Source organism: Dendrobium catenatum, unplaced genomic scaffold, assembly GCF_001605985.2.
Source record: "Dendrobium catenatum unplaced genomic scaffold, ASM160598v2 fragScaff_scaffold_1400, whole genome shotgun sequence".
Classification (NCBI taxonomy): domain Eukaryota; kingdom Viridiplantae; phylum Streptophyta; class Magnoliopsida; order Asparagales; family Orchidaceae; genus Dendrobium; species Dendrobium catenatum.
In genome coordinates this window covers 1,477,752-1,497,114 of record NW_021319862.1, presented here as the reverse complement: position 1 = coordinate 1,497,114, position 19,363 = coordinate 1,477,752, and the positions used below count along the sequence as shown (strand labels likewise).

At 38.8% G+C, this 19,363-nt stretch overlaps 2 protein-coding genes across 2 annotated transcripts in view; one reads left to right on the top strand and one right to left on the bottom strand.

Moving 5' to 3' along the window:
• LOC110113850 (ABC transporter D family member 1) overlaps nt 1–1,749 on the bottom strand; it is a gene marked incomplete at its 5' end in the record, with an annotated part of 34,436 nt that extends 32,687 nt beyond the window's left edge. The window contains 2 exons of the mRNA XM_020846557.2: nt 901–1,355; nt 1,486–1,749. Coding sequence (XP_020702216.2) covers nt 901–1,355; nt 1,486–1,749 — 719 coding nt within the window. The remainder of the gene's footprint in view (nt 1–900; nt 1,356–1,485) is intronic.
• A 13,559-nt stretch (nt 1,750–15,308) lies between these two features.
• LOC110113854 (rab3 GTPase-activating protein non-catalytic subunit) overlaps nt 15,309–19,363 on the top strand; it is a gene marked incomplete at its 3' end in the record, with an annotated part of 52,947 nt that continues 48,892 nt past the window's right edge. Inside the window, 1 exon segment of the mRNA XM_020846560.2 lies at nt 15,309–15,450. Within this exon segment, the coding sequence (XP_020702219.2) occupies nt 15,309–15,450 (142 nt within the window).

Sequence of the window (19,363 nt, the reverse complement as noted above, 5' to 3'; positions counted from 1 at the left end):
TCTCTCTCGTTATTGGGAGGGGTAATTAACTATAGGGGCTTGCGCCTATAGGAAATCAGAACTCATATCAAAAAGTCCTCACTAAATGAGGGCGAAATCTCTGGGTAGTGTCTTATCTAAAACCCAATCTGCCTTCTGAAAATTCCCCCGGAACCTAATCTCGTTAAAACTCTCTATCGTCGTCGTCACACAAACACTTAAAAATAAATAGACTGATGACATGGAGAGGCCGGGATCATACATACCAAAATGGAATTTTTCGGAGCCCACATATACATAAAACAAAAAATACCACTAATAAAGATATACTATGAATATACTTACTGGCTTATGTTAAAAGCTAAATTTTACAACAAAGCTGTTTTTTGTCCCTAACATAAAACTCACTCTATGGTCAAGCAATTTATAATTGCCTCAAAATCAAGATAGATTTATTGCAACTCATGGCTCGCCTAAAATTAGCTTGATTTAGATAGAAATCAACTAAATATATGATTTATTCACACAAATGTGTGCATTTAACACATAAATATACATATAATGCATTTATAAGTTATAACCACTACATGAATAGCATGTGTAAGCTATATATTACCATGTACATAGATAATAATCTTGATGATAATAAAATTTTTATAAAATTAATAGGTTTCACACAAATCAGCCTAAAACTTAACTCAAAATCAATCACTTTTGATCTTGACTCAAATTTGGCTCAACTTGAAATCAAAATCTTTAATTTTCAATGTAGGTCAGCCCGCTCTAATACAGCTCAATATTACCAAAAATTCACAAACATGCTGAAATAAGCATTCATATTTTAGAATAAAATAGATACTACAGAAATATAAAATCTAACAAAAAAGCACAAAACTATGATTCAAAAGATTGAAGAATGACCTGAGACGATTTAATCTTCTGGCGCTAATAGATAGCGTGCCCAAAGATTGAAAGAGAGATATTATCACACTTGTGTGATAGCGGAGATTGCTCAACATTTCTGCTTTACCAAGTGTAGAAGAATCCGGCATAAGATTACCAGCAAAGAAGGGTTCAATAATCAAGATGACTCCAACAGTGGCACCAAGGTATTTCAGAAGAAAGTCCTGAATCATCCCAAACCACCAATTGTCATGGAGAACAAGGTTGAGATGCCGCACAAGAGTCTTGAACTTTTTCTTTATGTGAGATGCTTCTCTCTTTTCACCGCCATAAAAAGCTATGCTTTCAGCATGCGTCCTCAACCTTGAATGAAGCTGCCGATAATCTCCTTCTAACTCTTGCTCCTTGGACATCAATTTTCCAAAGGCAGGAGAGAAATTTCTGATAACAGATCCGGCACCTATCACATATGCCTATAAAAGCAAGTAAATTTGTTTCTTACAAAACTACTAGCTGACTTTAAATTATATTTAACTAAGTTTTGAAAATAGCACAACATGACAATAACACTTGTTAGACATTGAAAATGTAATAAATAAGTACCAGAATCCAGAGAACGTATTTTGGACTAGCATAAGAACAAAGACGCCAGGTGTACAGCAGACCATCCATCACTGCAGTGAGATCTTCTTGTACAACATCACTCAATTCTGAACAGAATCTTGGCAAATCACTTGCAATACATTGCTCCGGATTAGAAACCCGGTGATCAACATGAGATATCTTATAGTACACCATATTCTGGATTAAAGGGATGTGTTCAGCTTTAATGAAATACAAATAAAAATATGAAGAATTAAAAAAGGGTGGTATGTAGTTTATAAGTAAAACAAATGGTTGACAGATGATCAGGCAAATAAAATTTTAAAGCAAGAGTGCTCGACAGACTTCATATTAAGAAGTTAATACACAACAAACTACTTATGACGGACAACAAAATAGAATGTGAAACTAGTCAAGCAATTCACAGGGTGGAGCTTGAGAACCGGTTAGACTGGCTGCATTGTGACATGGAGGTCTCGGGGTTCAGACTACCAGAACAACTTGTTTGAATGCAGGGTTAAAGTTTCATGTTTCAAGCCATCTCTTGACCCCAATTGGTGGAAGAAACATCACATGGTAGACCCTCTTCTCTGTACAATTGACTGAAAGGGTGCTAGAAAACAGAACATTAATCATATAAATAATGTTAGTAAAACAGTTTTGCTTATGAAAATATCACTGGATATCCTACCTATGATAATATATAACATTAATTTTCTTTGATTTAATCCTAGGCAGGGACTGCCAGAGTACCATCCTCAACATTGCCTGCCACAATTGACCTATCTTGCAGATACAGCCTATTAGACATCAGCATATGTTGGATCCAAAAATTATATGCTAAGCATGGGCAACGAATATGGCGGGACAATCAAAAACTAAGAAGCTTACCAAAGACAAAGGCACAAACACATTCCATAAGCATAAATGACAAATGGATCTATATATGTAATAAAGCATTAGTCTAATCTTTCTTATAAGTTTGGTTGTGTAGACCAATTTTATATTATAAATTTGGTCTATCCAAGTATTATAAATACACCAATTATTATAAGAAAAAGCATTGAATGAAAATATTTATGGTTTCTCCTCTCTAGTCTCTCTTCTTCCCTTTCTTCTTTTTAAAGAGTCTACACCTACTCGAAAGGTGTCTGTTACGTCCCTTGCACGCGGGAGCCAGCTGCCCGCGCCCACATATGATCAGTCGAACCCAAAAAGATGTTGGGCCGGAACCAGAGCAGCAGAAAGGTCCCCACCCCCCCTTGTGGGGCCCAGGAAAGTTGTAATTCAACATGTAAGGAAAAGAGATCAAGAGAGAAATATTTAAGAAGATTTAATTAAAATAAAGAGGGAATTATTTAGAGAAAGAGATTCAATTTGAATTCAAATCTAATAGGGAATCATTTAGGAAAAGGAGACTGATTTGGGAGGGAATTAGGGGAGTTTATTTAGGGTTAACTATGTTGTTATTTCAGATTTATGCAATTTGTTTATGCTGTAGTTTTCTTTTTGAGTTTCCTAGCAATGCCCAAGCTTTGTGGGATAGCCGACCTACCTCTTGAATAGTCATTTGTATTTTTCTTTCTTATTAAAAATATAATCAAAAATCAATCCTTATCTTCATATTCTGCAGTTTCTACTTGTTGTATTTATTGTTTTTACTTCCAAAACGGATCAAATTGATATCAAAGCTAGACTTTTGAGAGATGGCAACAAAAAAGGGGGATGCATTGGAAGGTGAAGTGGAGCAAATCAAATCCATGATGAATGAGAAATTTTCAGCCATATATGGGAGGATTTCAACCATAGAAGGAAGGTTTTCAACCATGGATAATTGATTTGGAGGGATGGAGGAAATATGAGGAAGCTCATTGAGATGAAATCCAAAACTTTATTGGCGGTTCCGATTGATAATCCTAGCCACGATTTGACCTAAATTTTCTTGGCCAAATCTAAGAAAAAAGATATCGTGCGAGAAGAGTTCAACGATGAGAGTTTCTTCCATCAAGAGCCACCTCTTAGGGCTCTGATAAGGGGCATAATAGGATTTCTTTATGGAGGGACAGCGGGAAGGGAGTTTTATGGTGAAAGTGGTAGGGTGACCAACCCCTACGAGAGGCCTTTCGGGCTAGGGGAGTGGACTACTGGAGGAGGGGGATGGACCAAGCCATTGTGATTGGGTCATGAGAGGGGTATGAAAGAAAGGTGGGATTCCCACCCTCGATACACGGGGAGAACCATCGGCAGGAGAGGAAGTTGGAGTGGAGATGCTAAGGTGAGGAAGTTAAAGATGTCGGTATTCAAAGAGGAGGATGCCCATTGGTATATATAGCGGGTGGAGAGGTATTTCACAGTGAATGGGCTGAGAGAGGAGGAGAAGCTTACAGCCGCAGGGCTATGTCTAGAGGGGAATGCCCACGCTTGATTCCAGAGGAGGGAGGCTAGATATCCAATCCATTCATGGGAGGAGTTTAAGGATTGCTTATCGAAAAATTATCGAGCAATTCAGGAAGGGGATATACACGAGCAATTCCTTGCCTTGACTCAGAAGGGGACTTTCATGGAGTACAGGGAGAGATTTGAGTTGCAGTCAGGGCAGTTGAGGGGGATTTCGAAATTGGTGTTGGAGGAAAATTTTGTGAAGGGCCTCAAGCCCGACATACGAGCGAACCTCCGATTGCTGAGATCGAAGGGGTAAAGGAAGCGATGGACCTAGCCCATATAGCAAAAGACTAGAGATAGATGGAGAGGATCAGTAAGAGCGGTGTAGCGGGAGGCTCTTATAAAAGTACATCGACTTTACTGGCATCGAAAACCAGACAGTGTTAGTTCAGCGGGAGGCACCAAGGGAGAAGAGTGGGGAAGTTCGCCCCGGGGCCAACATCAAGCGCCTCATAGAGGCAGAGGTTCAGGACAAGAGAGTGAAGGGTCTGTGCTTCCACTATGACAAAAAATATGCATCAGGCCATCAGTGCAAAGACCGCACACTCCAAGTCCTTATAGTTTGTAATGAGGAGACCGACAGTGAGGATCTAGTGGAGGAAGCAGAAGCAGGAGAGGAGCACTTATGCCTTGATGTGGCGAAAGTGTCCCTTAATTCAATGGCGGGATTTACTCCAAGTCACACCATGAAGGTAAGGGGGCAGATCAAGGAGCAGCCAATGGTTGTCTAGTTGGATAGTAGTGTTACTCATAACTTCATCTCCAATCAAGTCATAGACTAGTTCGGATTAAAGTTGGCAGATACATGGAGCTTTAGAGTCATGATAGGAACAGGAAAGGTGGAGAGGAGTAGGGGGATTTGCAGAAGGTTGTTGCTAACACTCTAGGGCATGCATATAGTAGAAAATTTTCTTCCTTTGGATTTGGAGATCACTGATGTGATCCTAAGGATGAAGTGGTTACAGACGATCGGGGATACACAGGTCGACTGGCAGTCGTTGACTATGGAGATTCAGGTGGAGGGGAAGAAGGCGGTGTTGAGAGGAGATGCCAGCCAGTGCAGAAAAATGGTTTCACTCAAAACTATGGTCAAGGCAATACAGGGAGTAAGGCTGAGCTACTTAGTGGAGCTGCAGAGCCCGGAGGAGGTTCAAGATTCAGAGCGGGTCAAGGTCTCTGAGTGTGTACATCAGCTTCTAAAGCAGTTTCCTGAGATTTTTCAATATCATAGCAGATTACCGCCACCCCAGGAGCACAAGCCCGCCATCAACTTGAAGGAATGAGCTTCTTCTATTAGTGTTCGACCATAACGATACCCACAAAATCAGAAGGATGAGATAGAAAGGCTCGTCATAGAGATGCTTGAGGTATGGATTATTATATCCAGTGTGAGCCCCTTTTCCAGCATAGTTTTAATAGCGAAAAAGAAGGACAACAGTTGGAGGTTTTGCGTGAATTATAGGGCCCTAAAAGGGGAAATTGTGTTGGACAAGTTTTCTATCCCCGTAATTAATGAGTTGTTGGATGAACTGTTTGGGACGATCATCTTCTAGAAGATTGACCTGAAATCAAGGTACCACCATATCAGAATGAAGTCGGGGAATATACACAAGACAACTTTCAGGACTCCTAAGGTCACTAAGAGTTTTTGGTGATACCTTTCGGCCTTACCAACGCTCCAGCCACTTTTCAATCCCTCATGAATCGGGATTTTCAACCCTACCTCAGAAAGTTTGTCTTGGTATTTTTTTACGGCATCTTGATCTATAGTTGTACGGAGGCAGAGCATGTGGGTCACTTGAGAATTGTAATGGAGACTTTAAGGGAGCACTAGAAGAAATATTCTTTGCATAGCCATAGGTAGAGTATCTATGACATATAGCGAGCAAAGCAGGGGTGGCAGCAAAGTCTAAGATTAAGGCTATGTTGAATTGGCCTTTACCTAAGAACCTGAAGGAGTTGAGAAGATTTTTAGGCCTCACCGAGTACTACTGGAAGTTTGTATGAGGGTATGGCATGATAGCATGACCATTGACTGAGCAGGTGAAGAAGGAAAGTTTCAATTGGGGGGAAGCAGCAACACAGGCGTTTAAGCATTAAAGAAAGTCATGACCGGCGTGCCAGTATTAGCACTTCATTTCTTCAACAAACCATTTGTGGTGGAGACGGATACATCAGGATACAGACTGGGATCAATGCTCATGCAGGACCATCGGCCCATTTCTTATTTCAGTCAGGTGCTCACCACCAAAGCGAGGCTCAAGTCTGTATACGAGCAGGAGTTGATGGTAATTGTCTTAGCCATCCAAAAGTGGCGACCCTATTTGTTGGGGCAACATTTTATCATGAGGACAAACCAAAGGAGTTTGAAGTTTCTACTGAAGCAGAGGATGATGAATGAGGAGCATCAGAGATGATTATCCAAGTTGTTAGGATATGACTTCAATATTCAATATTGCCCAGGATTGAAGAACAAGGTTGAGCACTATCATGGAAGGAAGAAAAGGCACGGTTGATAGCTCTGTCAATACTATGGTCTTAGATTGGGAAGTGATGCTATCAAATATTATGTATTTTTATTTTATGTTAAACATTAGTATGTTAATGTAGTTTTTTATATTTTTTTTCTTTTTTAGCTATCCAATGATGGAAGGCATCCAATAATCATGGTAGGTTATGCTTGGGGCTTGGTAGACCATTGGTTTGCTAGCTTGATTGGTCCTTGGCTGTTGCTGGTTCACGGGTTGGCTTATGGTCCACGATTTTGGGCTTATGGTAATTATTGGAAGGAGGTGGTTCATTGGTGTTGAGCTCTAATTACTAAGTTGCTAGCTCATTAATCTTCTAAGGTAAGCTCATAAGTTGGATTCATTGTGGAGTGGTCTTGTCTCTTCTTCTCCCCTTTTCTTCTTAAAAATCTGAGCTTGTCCCTTGGGTTCCTATGCTGGTTGGTTGTTTCCGTGCCTTTGTCCAGTGGGTTTCCATGGCTGACTATTAGTTTTCTGTGCTAGGGTGGTTTTCCCGTGCCTGATTCTTGCAGCTGCCTCTTCGGGTTCCGCCTGGGTTGTTTTCCCGTGGTTGTTGTGGGGCTTTTCCGTGGCTTTGGTGCTTTGTTTCCTGTGTAGAATTGGGGAATATTATAAGGTGGTTGTTGGCTTTTCATTTCCCTCATTAAATTAAGAATATGAAGGGTTTTTTGGGCTGTTTGGTTTCTCCTCTCTTGCCTATAAATATGAGATGATTTGAGAGGGAATGGGAGTTGAATATTGAGAGCAAATTTGTTATAAACCTGCGGGTTCTTCTTGGAAAAGCTTGCGAGCTTGTTCCATTATCCTTCTCCTCTAGGAAAGCTTGCGAACTTCTCCACTTTCGTCTTGGCTTCTTACCTCTTTCGTCTCTCCGCAAGTTCCACTCTATTTGTATCCTTCTTCTTGAGCTTTGGTGGTGTTTTTGTTGGCTGATTTGGGAGTATTTGCTGGAGGAGTTTAAATTGGACGGTTGGACGATCTTGCTGTGGTGGACCATCAGTTTGCTAGCCCTAAGCACTTATCTTACTTTAACCTACATTTTGATGCATGTGAGGAACCCGCTCTGACGGTTGTCTGAGGATAGCATTTTTTTTATTTTATTTGTTTCTTTGATTTTCTTCTAGAATTTTTCGTCGAATTTTGGATGTTATAGATGATTGCTACTATTTGAATCGAGTCTGGTTAAGTTCTGCCCATTGTTCTCCTTGTTTTGGCTTTTCTAACTAGTGTACTTACATCAGGAAGCCATCAGACAGGAGAGCGAATCGGATGAAGGTCTGAGAAAGATCAGAGCTAAGTTGTTGTAGGGCCAAGACAGTCATCCCGATTACACACTGAGGGGACCCCAACTGCTAAATCAGGGGAGATTTGTTTTACCAAGGGGATCGAGGTATATCCCAAACTATTGAAGGAGTTTCATTGCAACACAGTTGGAGGACATTCAGGAGCTTAGAAAACCTACAGCGACTATCAGCGGAATTATATTGGGTAGGGATGTGCCACGATGTAGATGATTGGTAGTGAGATGTGATGTGTGCTAGAGGTGCAAGTACTTGGCCAGGACACCATGAGGGTTACTATAGTCTCTAGCTCTACCGAAGAGGGTGTGGGAGGAGGTGACGATGGATTTATCGAGGGGTTGCCGAGTTCGAAGGAATTTACAGTGATACTAGTAATGATGGATCGTCTGAGCAAGTATGTACTTCATTCCTCTGAAGCACCCCTACACTGCGGTCTCTAAGCTATTACTTTCATACAAGAAGTGCGCTTGCCTGAATTTCTATAATCTATTGTGTCAGATAGAGATAAGGTGTTCATTAGCCACTTCTGAAAGGAGTTGTTTTGTTTACAAGAGATTGTCCTGAAGAGAAGCAAAGCATACCATTCCCAGACAAATGGTCAGGCAAATGGCTAAACAGAGGTGGTCAACAAGAAGTGTAAAGACATATTGGAGAGGTTTTGTATTAGATACGCTTAGCGAAGTGGATTGCTTGGGCCGAATATTAGTACAACACCTCGTACCATTCAGAAGCACATATCATCCCTTTCAGGATTCTCTATGATAGAGATCCACCTTATTTGATTCATTATAGACAACAATACACCAGTATTTAATACAGATCAATATTAAGAGGAGAGAGCCAAAGTATTATATGAGCTCAAGGGACATCTGTTGAGAGCCCAGCAGATCATGAAAAGGAAGGCTAACAAGTACAGGAGAAAAGTATACTTCATGCCAGGAGATATGCTTTACTTAAAGCTGAGACCCTTCAGGCAAAAGACACCAACTAGAGGAGGAATGAGAAATTGTCCCCATGATACTTTGGTCCTTACGCGATTTTGGAATGTATTGAAGCGGTGGCCTATCGATTGAGGTTGCCACTTTCATCAACATTGCACCTACTATTTCATGTCTCACTGCTGAGAGGATAATAGGAGATCACACACAAACTCCACCACCCCCGACTTTGACATAAAAAATGGAGGTCTGGAGCTCATGGATGCAGAAGGGTGCATCAAGGGGAAACATGAGCATAGGAGATACTAATCAAGTGAAAGTATTTGCCAAAGCACAAAACCACATGGGAGCCCATACGAGACGATCAGGAGATAGTTTCAATCCTTCCACCTTGAGGACAAGATGCATTATTTGGGGGAGTATTGTTATCGTTGGATAGCGGAAGCCAGATGCACGACCTAGACTAGCCGAACCCAACAGCAATGCTGGGTGGGAGCCAGCAGAGCAAGGAAGGGGGTCTGACCCCTCTAATGGGGCCTAGGAAAGTTGTAATTTAATATGCAAGGAGGATAAATCAAGGGAGAGATATTTATGAAGGTTTTAATTAAAATTGGGAGAAAATTATTTGGAGAAAGATATCCAATTTGAATTCTAAGCTGAGAGGAAATCATTTAGGGAAAGAAGTCTAATTTGAGAGAGAATTAGGGAAGCTTATTTAGGGTTATCCATGTTGTCATTTTCAAATTCTGTAATTTGTCTTATGCTGAGGTTTTCTTTGAGAGTTTTCTAGCGACACCTAGGGTTTGTGGGGGAGCTGATAAACCTCTTGAATAGTAGATCACTTGTATCTTTCTTTCATGTTGAAGAGATAATCACAAAATCAGCCCAATGTTTAAAATTGCATATTCGGGTATTGATGTGTTTTTCATTCGTGAGGCGAGGCGTAAGCCTCAAAATCAAAAGATTGAGTAAATATAAAATGATAATTTTTTTATATACTAATGAGTGAATAATATAACATAAAAAAACATAAGATATGAAGTGAAATCAAAATATCTCAATAATAAGACAACATGATATATAGTTCAACTCAAAATTCTATCTTTCCCAAATCTCAGTATTCTTTTCATTAACATATGATTCCAATTTCCAAAAATAAATAGCAATGACATATCACATATGAACTCATAAGTCATCAGCACTGTCATCACTAAGGGGTTCTTCATTTGAATCATCATTATGGTGAACTACTCTCTCCCCTTCCTCCTCTCCTATAGAGTCCAATGTCGGGCATTTACTTCAAAATTTATGTAAGTTTTAATATATATAGCGTGAGGCGTAAGCCTCAGGCCAGTGTGGCGATGCGGGCCTCAACCAAGTTGAGGCGCAACCCTCATAAAAAAACTCGAGGCGTAAGCATTGAGACGTTTTTTACTGGAATTGTGCAAAGGTGAGCCTCATATTGCGCAATTTTAAACCATGAATCAGCCCATATCTTTGTATACATGCAGTTTCTACTTGTTTACTTTGTTGTTTTTACTTCCAAGACATATCATTGATTCTAAATTATTCAATGATTTGTGTGTCTATATGATTGAGATTTTATCAAGTTTCCTCTTGGTGTAAATTTCATTTCCAATAAAATTTTCTATCATTTCTCAAATTTCTTACGAAATATTAAATTTTTACAACTTTTACATTATCGTTTGGACCGAATGAAATGTACTTACTAATTTTCCACCAACAGAGAAATTTTATTAAATCAATAGTCAAAATCTATGAATCATGGTCTTATGTGTGTGTGTGGGGGTGTTTTTTTTTTTTTGCACATCATTATCTTAAGTTCACATTAATAAACCTTTTATCTTAAGATGTCCTAAATCATAAGTGCCATATGATGCACATGGCTTTCTTCCAAAGACCAACGACATTATCAAGATAATAGGCTTAAACACCAAATTAGAGTAGGTTCCAAAATATTCCATAGGAAAATTAAATTTCAGATATTATCAAGTAATCATAGTCTAAATGATTTCAAACAAACATAGGCCAGTAGATTAGCAGCTTTCTGATAGGAAATGCTTGTAGAAAATTATAAAAAAAAAACACTTTGCTAAAATTTGAATTTTAGCAATTCTTAAAATAATAATTAAGAAGAATTTGGTGTAATGACAATAGAGAAACTTTTAATTAATAGTAGGTGGAAGAAAACAAACAAGATATAATGGATCATTAATTTGAGAGGAATATTCGGCTCTCCCAATCCCTAGCTGCCGGCTAGAGCCCAATCAACCTAAGAAACAACTCAATTTAGCAAAACAAAAGATAATCCTAACCCTAGGGAGAATAAGTTACTTAAAGAAAATAATAATCATGTAAATCCCTAAACAACCCCTCCTCTAATCCCTGTTGGATCCCACCTGGAGATAGAGTGGGAGCCCCCCTGGGCAAAAATCCTTGTTCTGCCTTCTATACACACGGGACAATCCCATGTGTTGGACCGGTCTATCAAAAGCCCCCTCTCAAACCACCTTGTTCTCAAGGTGGAAGGATGAAAATTGATGCTTCACTCTCTCATATGACTCGTATGTGGCGTCATAGTCGAGTAGGTTCTTCTACTTTATCAGCAATTCCCTGAGCCCACCCTCTCCCTGCCGTACCCCTTTCAGCTCTAGTGGTTCTAACACCACCTTCAAATCCTCTATCAGTGTCAAGGGTAACTCTAAACTAAATGTATGGTACCCAATAACTCTTCTTAACTATGACACGTGAAATACTAGGTGTATGGTAGCAGTTGGGGGTAACCTTAAACGATAAGCCACTACGCCAATCCTCTCCATTATCTCATAAGGGTCAAAGTACCTCAAAGCCAACTTCTCATTCCTCCTGTTATCTATTGTCCTTTGTCTGTAGGGATAAAGCTTCAAGTATACTTTATCTCATATCTTATATCTCAAACTGGATGTCATTCCTATGTCCATTCCACTGCTTCTTCATGATCTGTTGAGCCCTCAGCAGGTGCCTTTTCAATTCATCCAACACCCTAGCCCTCTCCTCCAAGTACTGCTCCACTGAAGAAACTGGTGTGCTAGTCTGCCTAAAGTGTACTAAGTGAGGTGGGTCCTTGCCATACAATACTTTGAAAGGAGCCACCGTGGAAGTCGAATGATACGTAGTGTTGTATCATTACTCTGCTCATGCTAGCCACTTGGCCCACAACCGAGGTGTCTCTGAAGAAAAACATTGCAGGTATGTCTCTAGGATCCTATTTACCACCTCCATCTATTTGTTTGTCTAAGGGTGGTAAGCGTTGCTACTCTTCAGCATTGTCCCCTACAGGCTGCAGCCTAAACAGCTCCCTCAAAAAATGATTGAAAAACACCTTATCTCTATCGAGCATTATAGACTCCAATATCCCATGCAGTCTGACCACTTCTCTGATGAATGTCGTTGCCTCTGTCACTATCATATAAGGATGCCATTGGGGAATGAAATGAGCATACTTGTTCAACATGTCAACCACCACAAAAATCATTATAAATCTCTCAGATCGGGGTAACACCTATAAAATCCATGGTGACCTCCCACACTATGTCTGAAAGATTTAGGGATTGAAATAATCCCCCTAGACCATAGCCATATATTTGTTTATCTGACATATCTCACATCTAGCCACCATCGCCTATATATCCTTGTGCATCATCTTCCAATACAACTCTATTGTCAATCTCCTATATGTCTTATACACACCCAAATGGCCCCCAACAGGACTCACATAGAACTCCTGCAGCAGGTGTGGAATATGGACCAAGCTTCGTGGCAACACAAACCTCCCCTGGTATAACATTCTCTCCCCCTCTAGAGAATAGCCTGGGTGGCTACTCTCATCCCTCAGTAGATCTGCTCTAATCCTACTCATCTCCTCATCCTTCACACTCTCCTCCTTAATAGCCCCCCAGACCAGCATCAGTGGTATCTAAATAGCTAATTCCGAGAGCTCCCCCACGCATCAGAACAAGGCATCAGCAGCCTTGTTCTCTAATCCTGGCCTATAGAAAATCTCAAAATTACAGCCCAATAACTTTGATAGTCACCTCTAATGCTCCTCAATCACCATCATCTGTTTCAAGCTCCTTTGGTCCATTCTAACAATGAAATATTAGCCCAACAAGTAAGACCGCCACTTCTAAATAGCTAATACAATGGTCATCAGCTCCCTCTCATAGATTGACTTCAACCTAGCTCCGGCTGTCAACACCTGACTGAAGTAGGCTATGGGCCTGTGATTCTACATGAGCACTGCTCCCAATCCATAGTCTGATGCATCAATCTTTACCACAAAAATCTGGTTGAAATCTGGTAGGACCAAGATCGGTATTGTGGTCATTGCCTTGTTCAATCTCTCTAAGGCCTAGGTAGATGCCTCTCCCCATAGAAAATAATCATTCTTCAGCTAAACTGTCAATGGCCAAGCTATGGTGTTGTATCCACTCATAAATCTCCTGTAGTACCCGGTAGACCCTAGGAACCCTCTCAGCTCCCTCAGATTCCTAGGCAAAGGCCATTTCAGTATGCCTCAATCTTGGCCTGATCAGCGGCCACCCCCTCTTGAGATATCACATGCCCCAAGTACTCCACACTGGCCTATGCAAAATAATGCTTTTTCATCTTAGCCCTCAGCTGATGCTCCTATAATACCTCTAAGACTACCCTCAAGTGCTCCAAATTCTCATCTGACCTGTTGTATACCAGGATGTCATCAAAAACATCATGACAAATTTCCTGAGGTATGGTCTGAACATCATGTTCATGAGAGACTGGAATGTAACGGGTGGCGTTGGTGAGGCCAAATGGCATTACCAAAAACTCATAGTGTCCCTCATGTGTCCTAAATGCCATCTTCGGGACATCCTCCTCCCTCATTCCGATCTGATGGTACCCAAACTTTAGGTCCATCTTCGTGACACCACAGCTCCACACAACTCATCCAACAACTCATCTATCACTGGAATAGGAAACTTGTCTAGCACAGTTCCTTATTCAGGGCCTAGTAGTCCACACAAAATCGCCAGCTTCCATCCTTATTTTGAACTAGTAGAATTGGGCTAGAGAAAGGGCTCACGCTAGGTTTGATGATCCCAACCTCCAACATCTCTTGGATCAACCTTATAATCTCATCCTTTTGGATTTGACCCCCTTCCTCAGCATGATGGCATGCTCCTGTCCCCTCTGTGATGGCAATCCTTGAAGTGGGTGAAAAATCTCACATAATTGTTGTATAACTAGATGTACTAAAAGAGGGATGTCCCCTCCTTCCTCTTCTCTAATCCCTTGTCTGTTATTTCTCCTCTCACCTTCATAGTGTAATTCAGAGTGAATCCCACCATCGAGTTCAGGGATACCTCAGCCATGTCTTAGTCAGCTTTTCCTCCATCGATGCCTCATTCCAACCTCCCTCCTCAGCTTCCTTGTCATCACACACAATGAGAACCTGAAGAGCTCGATCCTTATACATATGCCCCAGTGTGTGTGCTTCTAAGCGCATCTGAAATATAACCCATTTTCCCTCTTATCTTGCACCTCTACCTCTATGATTCGCCCAACCCACCGCGGGGCAAACTCCACCGCTCTTCTCCCTATAAGCTTCTCTATGGAAGAATATTGTTTGGGCTTTGTGAGCTAAAGTTGTAAGTATACTCTGATAGGCCCCTCCCTTGGTGTTGCTTATGATGGCATTCTCCCTCTTGTATTTTAAATAATAATTTAATTATTAGGAATATATTAATATGAATTTAAAAAAAAATATTTAAGATAATGTTAAATTAAATCATAATTGAATATTAAAAAATAATGGTTTTTAAAATTATTTGAAATATATAATTGATTTTAAAATAATTTTAATTTTAAATGGAAGTAAATTAAATTTTGAAACTTTTTATACTGTATATGTATTTTTTGTATTTAAAAAAAATTAATTATTTTTTAAAGTATTTTGAATTAAAAAATATATTTAAAATAAATTTAAAACTGATTTAAATAAATAAATGATGACGACGACTCGGGATGACACGCAGAAGGATGGGATGCTCTCCTTTAACCACGGGTAATGATTGGGCAGTGGCGCATTGATTGTGCCACTGGCAATCATTGCTAAGTCAAAACCGCAAATGAGATTTTAATTTAATCCTAGTTAGCAAATCGCACCTGCCATCGGATCTCAACGGTTTGAGATTAAGGGCTCTGATCTCGCCGGACGGAGAGCAGAGCTGGGGTATCGTACTCCGTGATCAATCTGAACCACGTAACAATAAGATCTTGACCGTTGATCGTAAAATCAACGGCCCTGATTTCATCCAATTGCATGCATGCGTAACCTGAAACCCTAAAATAAAAAGGTTTCATTCTCGCAAATGGCCCAATGGATTTTGATGAAATTTTAAACCAAGGTTCTACGAATGAACATAAATTTAGGAGAGGTATTTTTGCAGTTTGAAAAGCGCTTTTGACAAAGTTATTTAACCCTACGTGTAGTGACCTAGGGCTAACATTTTTGGAAAATCTCACCATTGGATCTTTAAATTTTTAGTACGATTGAGCTTGTAGATTGTCCATGAATGTTTATCTTGTTGAACTTGAGGCTTGGCAAGCTACAGATTGAGCTGAGGAAGCCTTGGAAGGTTTTGGACTTTGGTTCATGGAGATCTCGCCATCGGCAGGGTCTTGACAGTGGAGTTGGCTTGGAAAGGTGGGAAGAAGGTATTTGAGCTCACACACACAAAAACTCAGGTTAGGGAAGCTTGGGAAGAGAGAAAAAGGAAAAGTACCCAATATGGAACCTTAATAGCCCTATTTATAATCCTAGCTGCATGATGAACCACTAGGATGCATCCTAAGGCTAATTAGGAGGGAATTAATCCCCCTTGGTCGTGGTTTTGGCCAAGGGATGATTTGGAAAGCTTTAAATGTATTAAAGGAGGATATTTTGACCTAAATATGTCAAATTTGACCAAATAAGGCTTGGTTTTACCAAGCCAAGTGTCAAGTGTTGACTTAGTCTACATGGTAAAACAAGTCCAAAGGGGTGAGGGGTTGAGCAAGAGAATGAGTTGGAATGGATCAAAACTCAAATAAAGGCCATTTGGATTATTTGGGTCAACCTAGGTTGACCCAGGGCCTAGGTCTGGGCTCCACAAACTAGGTTTGACCCACTGAACCCATTGGAAGATGTCTTGGGGCCTGGCTTGGTTAACTTGACCAAGTCAAACCTCTTGACTTAAGGTTTAGGTTAAAACAAGGTCAACAATATACTTCAACCCAAGTCTATAAATAAGATTTAGAGGGTGAGTTGTGGGCATTTTCAATCATTTTTTCAAGTATTACATATTTTAGCAATTCATAAAAAGCCTAGAGCTTATCTCTCGATGCTCTTTCTCTCCCCTTTTCTCACTTATTTCTTAATCATTTTTTTTTGTGAAGTTTTGGCACTACACAGAAATTTTAACCTAATGTACTCTAAATTATGATGAGATTGGCTAGAAGACTTAATAGCTAAGCTATGAAATTATAGGATGATTAGTGTAGATCAATTGAAATGGAAAACCCAATTTTATTTACTAATAGGTGGCTAAATCCAATAGAAGAAATACTCACTAGAATTATCCATGGAGCTTTGAAGTTTGTTTTAGGAACCATTTTGCAAGTGGTGTATCTCTATATTCCATCATTCACTAACAACTATAAAGTCAAAATGCTCTAAATTTAACTCCAATAACTAAGAAGCTTATTTTTCAAGAAGTCGTGGAAGAATAATGCCACCATAAAGGACTAGAAGGCATCGACCATAAAAAATCTGATGTATTAAAACTTGGTTGATTAGGTTTAATCTAGTATGAATTTTGACCTATTTTAATTTCATTATGAAATTTTAGCTTATTTCAAGTCTTACTTGAATCCAAATGAATTTAGAGAGGAAATGGATAAAAGGGAAAGATATGTGGTCAAGAGCTCCAGGGAGCATTGCAACACTAGTAATGGCGATGTTGTGGCTCTTCCCTATCTGTATTTGGAAGGATTTGAGGGAGTGTTGTGGCATTGGAAAGAAGTGTTGTGGCACAAAGCTCTTTTTTGGAGTCTAGCTTAATCTAGAATATTCTAGCCAAGTGATATTGCACTTAACCTAGCCTTAAGCTTGCTAGAGAAGGAAGAGTAGAAGAGGATAGAGAAAGAGAAGAAGAAGGATTCAGAGGCCAAAGAGCAACATTTGTTCATTAAGTCTATCAAGATAATTATTTTACTCAAGGTAGGCTTCCAATACCTTATTTCAAATTTCAATTCTGATATTTTTGTGAAAAGTTATAAATTAAAATGTGTTTTTAATTAATATTATAAATCATTCATCGTATAATTTATACTATAAAATGCTTAATATTGATCTTTTTAATTATAACATCAATTGGTTTTGTTTATGCAAAAATTTGAATGTTTTCTATTAAAATTGATAATTCTAGCATTAGTTATAATTTATCAAAAGTCCTAAAATGATATTTTAATGATCCTCTATAAATGGTTTCTCAAATGCTAAATATTTTAAAAGTTGGAAAACTCATACATGCATTATCCCCTGAGGTGTGGCACGCATGTGTTCCTATTCATTGTCAACACTATGAAATTCTATTAATTATGTTTATCTCTGCATATGCATTCATATTCATATGGTGGAAGTTTTGATGTGGGAGAGTATTAAAGTGAACAAAATTTTTTTTATATGATCCTAACTTTCTTATAATGTTCTGCTTCTAATTTTGGCACTATATGTCATGAACATGGGAGTTGTTTTATGGCCCCGTCTACTTATGCAAGTGTGGGAGATTCAAGGAAGGCATACGTGTAAGTGGAATTATAAGGGGATCTGAGATGGTCTCCTTTACCTATTGGAAGTTGACTATGTGAGACATAAGTGGAAGTGGAGTTATATGCAAACAATGAGACATGCAAATCAAAATTCATGTAATTACATGTTCTATTAAATAAAATAAGTTGAATATTAAGAATATTTTTGTAAATAAAATGAATTTAAATATAAAAAAAGATATTATGCTGTTAAGTGAACTATGTTATTCTTGTACAAGTATACTCCAAGATTTCTATGAAAATATAGGTGGAAGTACATGTTATATTCTGGTAGCCAATACATTTTTGTATCCATGTGAAAGTACAAGAAAGGTATATATATAATTATATATATAGGGGAAAAAATAAGTTTTAACGAGTTCCTTGAAAAGGATTGTTATTTCCATGTTATTTTACTTTAATGTTTAAATCTTTATTTATAAATTACAAATATGGGTATTGTCTTCAATAATATGAATTAGGTTTGCCTACTGGGTTAATAAATTATCATTACATTGGATTATATATTTCAGGAAAAGGAAACAACCCAACATTATAGAGGTTGAAAGGAGCGGATCTGCTAGAAGTTTTCTATTAAGGTATTTTGTAATCAAATTCTTATATTTTGTTGTATAAAATTAGTTTATTCTAGATCATTTATACATGATTTATTTTAAAATGACAATTTAGATGGTTTTTATTTTGGAATACTTTGTTAACTTTGGTATGTTTTGTATTATGGCTGAGAAAACTAGTTTTAGGAATTCAATTCTTGCATTGTATCATGGGGCATGATAGCATGGTATTAGAGAAATGGTTTGAAATAATTAGATCATAAATAGATCCATAAAAAAATGATTTATAGATATAGGGAGGAGTTGGTGTTAGTTTTGTTTTATTTTTCATCTGTTTGGTAGAAGATGCAAGAGTCATTCATGAGGCTAGTCTAAGGGAGCAAGATGGTGATGCAATATGAGGTTGAGTTTATGTCCTTCATTTAATATGCTCTCCAACAAGTTAGTTCTCTTAAGGAGTAGTATTACCAATTTCTAAGTGGTTTGAGAGAAAATCTAGGCACCCCTTAGTTCCATTCCATATTTAAAATTTATACGATCTTGTAGAGAGTGTGGGATTGTTGGAAAATAATATGTGTACTCAATACTCAATAGAGGTGGGATACTAGTAGAAAATGTTTTGGTGAGTAGTAGTGGACTTAGTTGGAAGAAGTTTAGATTTATGGATAGTGAGCATCAGAGGGAAGCCTTGCAATATCAAAGAGTTCAGGTGGATTAGTATCTGTTAGTAGTGTTTTAGCCTATGGATTTTGTGGAAAGAGGTAAAAGGGATGTTATATGTTCATGGGGTAGTGTTTTAGGAATGGTCATTCTACTCATAAGAAGCCAGAGCTAGAGGAAGCCAGTAGTAGCCCACTCCCAAACTGTTAGTGAAGGATCCTTGACCGGTAGTGGTAGTAGGTTTGGAGGCACGCAATTTGGTGGATCAGTTGAAAGAGATTAGAGGGAATCTATTATAGTGGCCAATGCAGCTCCAATACAACCTAGGGTATACCATTAACCCAGCATGAGGTGAAGGCGGTGTGAAAGGTGGTGATCAATATGAATTTTATTTTTGTGTTATGCCATAATATTTTATTTGATTATGGAGCAAGCCATTCCTTTCGGTTTGAATATGTGTTGAATGATTTGGGTCTTGTTTCATATTTATTATCATCTATTTTATCTTTTTTCTTCCTACTAAATACTTTCTAGTTTGGTAGTCA